Genomic DNA, 4,714 nt, shown 5'->3' with positions numbered 1-4,714 from the left:
AAGGTTTTTCCACGTTAGAAACGCCGTTCAATATGGCATATCTTGCCACGCGACATCCTTAGGGGGTGTTTGGTTCCTTAGTCCAGATTTTAGTCCCTATCCCATCGAATGTTTGGACACATGCATGGAGTATTAAATATAGATTAAAAAATAACTAATTACACAGATTGCGACTAATTTACGAGACGAATTTTTTAAGCCTATTTAGTCCATGATTTGATAATGTTGTGCTACAGTAAATATGTGCTAATGATGGCTTAATTAGGCTTAAATATTCATCTCGTAAATTAGTCTACTCCTGTGTAATTAGTTTTTTAATTAGCTTATATTTAGTCCTCCTAATTAGCATCCGAACGTTCGATGTGACACGGACTAGACTTAGTCGCTGGAACCAGCGGGACCGGCGTTAGATCTTAGAAAAAAAATAGACGCGATTATTTTTAAAATATTAATTAAAAAGTATTAAATATTAAAAAAATCCCACGGACAGCGCTTGTCGTGCCGGGCAGCAGGAGGGCACAATCGCAGAGGCCTAGCCTGTAGAGAGGGTGGAGAGCAGAAGCCGGCGGACCCATGGCGACCACTCTTTCGTTATCCTCTCCCCTCTTCCTCGGAGCTCCGGACAGAGGTAAACCGCTCCTTCCCTCCACGATCTCCTCTCTCACTCTCACCCGATCCGCCCCTCGCCTCGCCGTTCTGGTACTGTTTCCAGCGTAGACGGAATTTCAGCTTCAGAGTCCCCGGACCCCGGCTGATTTAATTAACTACGCAACAAATGGCACGCTCCCTTTTGGTACAGATGAATATGTGCTAAGTTCGTGCAGTTTGTTCAGCATAGTGCATAGTAGTAGCGGTGGCTATCATTTCTGGCAAAAGCCTGCATATCTTATGCATCTGCTAGCTGTGTTCATCGTATCTTGAGGATTAGTGCTGTGAGGAAATTGTAATTGGTTAGCAGAGAAAAATAATAATTTCGGTTGGGATACATTTCCAGCTTATGATTTGGTTTGTTTTGAATCCTGCAGCTAGAAATGAGATTTCGTATGGAGTGGCTCCGGCTAGTATATCACCGAGCACTGTAAATGTGCTAGGCAAGGGCTACATGAGTAGGGTTCGTGACCGGAAGCAACAGCGACGAATGGCAATAGTATCTGTGGTTGGTCAGCGAAATTCTTAGTGCAGCCTCCATTTCTCAGTACCTCCTCTTCTAGTGTGATTCTGCTTTATAAAATGTCCTTTGCATGATCTAGGTTGTTCAGTGACACGAAAGTGCTAGGCATGTTCACTTAATGGTTAATTTCTTTATTAGCAGTATATCATAAAAGCAAAGGAAATGAGTGATGGTCTGTGCATTACAAAATTCAAAGGAGAAAATGGAAATTTTAAGCTTATCTTAACTCTGCATATTCCCTGTCTCTCTCTCACTGGTTGCCTATGTACTCCATAACAGGGACGGAGTAGGCCCCTTTGTTGGGGTCAGCTGACCCCTATGATTTTTAGCAAAATCAGTGGGAAAACACTGTTACACTGCTTAACCTGACATGCATATTTCTAGTCTCCTTTTCAAACTTCATACTCATATAAATCCATGCCACATCTGTTGATTAAACTAATTTCACATAGTGATAATATATGTGTTCTTATAAAGGGTTCTGGAAAAGTAAAATTTCTCCATGACTTCATTGCAAGTTTGCTACATAGAAATTATGTTACGAGATCGTTCTTTACAAGTCAATTTAGTTTGCAACTTGTTTGATCGGGTATCCTTCTTTCTAGCTTGGAAGGAAGAAGTCAACGGCCAAAGAAACAGTTGTCCCGGACCCCGACTATAGGTTACCAATTGCTATACTTGGTGAGCTCTAAAGTTAGTAAGTTAAACATCTCTTAACATGTAATTTTGCATAAATAGAAGAAGATGGCATGGGTTTAGCATGGTTATTAAGGTATTTAATAACAGCTATTGTCCATATGCAGGGATTGCTAGTGGTTTTGCATATGCAGACAATCTTCTAGCTGCTGCACCTGTAGGACTGCTGGGGCTTCTTCTTTTGTTCCAGGTCAGCATACCCTAAACAGGCTGCTTTTGGAGTTTAAAACATCTGTTCGAGTCGATGATTATTACATAATCATTAGAGGATTCTATTCTTTTCTGCAATAGCATCTGCAAGTTAGCTCTGGAGCATATAAATATTGGATTGGATGACATATTAGCTTTTTTCTCGAACGTGTGGGAGAGTTGTGTATCATTAGACTAAGAAGAGAAGAAAAGGGTGAGAACCCGCACAAACCAACTCACACACACTCACTCTAGAGAGAGCTACATGCAACAGTAGCGCCTTCACCCTAAGTAAAAACGACCTTGACCTAACAAAACTCAGTTCAACATCGGCATGAGGGCGAGGAGGAATGAAATGCCTCTAGCCCCGGCAAAACTCCAAATATGGAGATCCTCACTAGCGAGCATAAGCACTCTAGCTAGATTAGGTGAGAAACCCTCAAAGACTTTTCTTAAGTGGTTTTCTCACTCCATCAATGATTTTATCCCACCAGTCCACAAGACATTCGTCCCCATTCTGTGGTGCAACGCTCTGTAGGCCAACTCTTTGTAACAATTTAAACCAGAGGATGACATATTATCAGAGAATTCTACTCTTTTCAAGAAGAGCATCTGCAAGTTAAATAATGGAGCATATAGATAGTTCTGTTTTCGAGGGCATATATTACAGCATTCCAATTCAAACCAAATTCTCTACTGAAGAATGTGAAGATCTGTTTTTTTCCCTATTATTTGTGCAGATGTTGAGGCGTTTCTCATTCCTGCTAAGCAACATATTTATTCAACTTAGCACCCCTGATTGTATCACTGTTAAAGATCAATAAAAGGAAATTGATGTATTCTGAGTCCTCTGTGTCTGTTTTTAACTATGATTAAGTCCTTTTCTCTGCATTCTTTCTCTGCAGACTACAAGAGTGAGGTTCGTCTTTGATAATGAGGCCCTGGTTCGTACCCTTTACTTTTCTTGAGAGTAAACTTAACATCAGAGAGCATGCCAGTCAACTCATGAAAATGCTTCTAGAACTGTTTGCTGGATTGCATGACGAGAGTACACGCACAGAATGTTTTTTGGGGACAAAAAGTAGATGGACCAATTTGTGTAACCATGTTGTTCTTCCTCGCACCCTGGCACTACCGCCTCTGTTGTGTTAAAGGGGCTACTTAGTGCTGCCCTTCACAGGATGGTGCAGTGCATCGTGGCTTCTTCCCAACCGTTTGTACTTCACAGCTTCATTCTCTACATTGAGTGGCAGAGCTCCTGCCTTTTCCTTAAAAAAAAACACTAGATGATGAGGAGTCCATTATATGAACTCAATATTTGGCTCTTTGCATATGAAATGCTGTAAATACCTTTTTTTTCATAATGTCAATTCATTAGCTTTTGTCATATAGGAGGTGAAAGTTGGAGACCAGCTGCAGGAGTCAGGTGAAAATGTATTTGTCGGAGGCAAGAACCGATGGAAGTACGCAGACCGGCCTGTTAATCCTTTTAAGTCCTGTCAGTTTTCTTTATCATGATAAGTCTGTTCAAAATCTAATAATCCAAGACATGCGTAGGTATTCAATGTTTGTAAATTGGGAACTATGGTGGCCACAATTCCCTATCTTGGTTTACTTCAAGGAGACGCAAACAAAGCCCGAAGGACAAGTCCACTTCTTCCCTGTGATATTCGTAAGTTCATCAATTTTTACCCAGAACAAGTTTGTTTTTCGATACCACGGTATTCAACCAATGCTATGACACAGAATGGTCGACAATTATACGATGTCATGGTGGAGCGTGCTGGACCCTCGAAGACGAGCGGCCCTAAATAGTGCCACTGAGCTTCCCTCGTGACAATGGCATGAGCTCCATGTCTTATATGGCATCAGCTGACTCTCCATGAAGCACAGCAGCAGAGGCTCATGGCTTGGATCCTTGGACAATATTCCTTCCTGATGTTGATGTGTAGCGTGCGCTTCCCTTCAAGAAGAAGGTCGTATATATATAGCATCTTCAGTAGGTATATATATATACTAGAAACTGATGCAATGCAACTTTTTCTTCTGCAACTATGATAAAGCAAGCCTGTGCGAGGAACTTTTGGATGCTGCCAATGAATTGGGTTAACGGAATTGAGTTTCCAAATCCAGTGACATGCTGAAATAGTATTCGCATGTGATTCAGTTCCCATACGTCTGGATGTCTTTGGTCATCGCAAATCAACGTTCGTACATCGTCCATCGTCTTCCCTTGGCCGGCGAGGCCCTCCAATCCTCCATGCCTCGGCTCTACCCTCCACCCCCATCAGCCATCAGGCATTCAGGCTTTGCCTGCCCCTTGGCGCCCCGGCTCCATCCGTTCTGCGCGTAGGTGACCCGCGCCCACTTGGCACCATGCCTTTGCCCCTTGGCTCGGCGACTCCCGCCCAAAGAGGAGCACCGATGAAAGGGATCTGATTTTGCTGGTAGTTCAAAATTTTAAAAATTTTATAACGTTCATTAGAAAGAAGAAATAATCAAACATTTGATAGGATTCTAATATGATTATAAGTAGAAACAACCATAACCAATCGCACTCTAATTACTTTGTTTTTTTAACCATATATACACTCCATAGGATCCCACAAACATTTGGTAGAGTGCACCAAACGCAAAAAGACGCACGGACGCAAAGGT

At 42.0% G+C, this 4,714-nt stretch overlaps 1 protein-coding gene across 1 annotated transcript; it reads left to right on the top strand.

The window, feature by feature from the left end:
- The first annotated feature begins 498 nt into the window (after positions 1–498).
- Positions 499–4,184, top strand: LOC136459030 (uncharacterized). Its single transcript, XM_066458932.1, has 8 exons — positions 499–628; positions 1,026–1,156; positions 1,777–1,852; positions 1,975–2,057; positions 2,962–3,000; positions 3,449–3,519; positions 3,614–3,728; positions 3,803–4,184. Exons 1-8 carry the CDS (start codon positions 574–576, stop codon positions 3,869–3,871), a joined length of 639 nt encoding a protein of 212 aa, XP_066315029.1. The 5' UTR covers positions 499–573; the 3' UTR covers positions 3,872–4,184.
- The last annotated feature ends 530 nt before the right edge of the window (positions 4,185–4,714 follow it).

The sequence above is a fragment of the Miscanthus floridulus genome, chromosome 6 (assembly GCF_019320115.1).
Source record: "Miscanthus floridulus cultivar M001 chromosome 6, ASM1932011v1, whole genome shotgun sequence".
NCBI lineage: Eukaryota > Viridiplantae > Streptophyta > Magnoliopsida > Poales > Poaceae > Miscanthus > Miscanthus floridulus.
The sequence above is the reverse complement of the archived record's forward strand: the minus strand, read 5'-3'. Positions and strand labels throughout refer to the sequence as shown.

Bases quoted from the DNA above. Each gene is read 5' to 3' on its own strand.
- LOC136459030 (XM_066458932.1), top strand. From the start codon at position 574: ATGGCGACCACTCTTTCGTTATCCTCTCCCCTCTTCCTCGGAGCTCCG. The intron at 1,157-1,776 runs GTTGGTCAGCGA...CCTTCTTTCTAG, and splicing joins GAATGGCAATAGTATCTGTG to CTTGGAAGGAAGAAGTCAAC. The intron at 3,520-3,613 runs GTACGCAGACCG...AGACATGCGTAG, and splicing joins GGAGGCAAGAACCGATGGAA to GTATTCAATGTTTGTAAATT.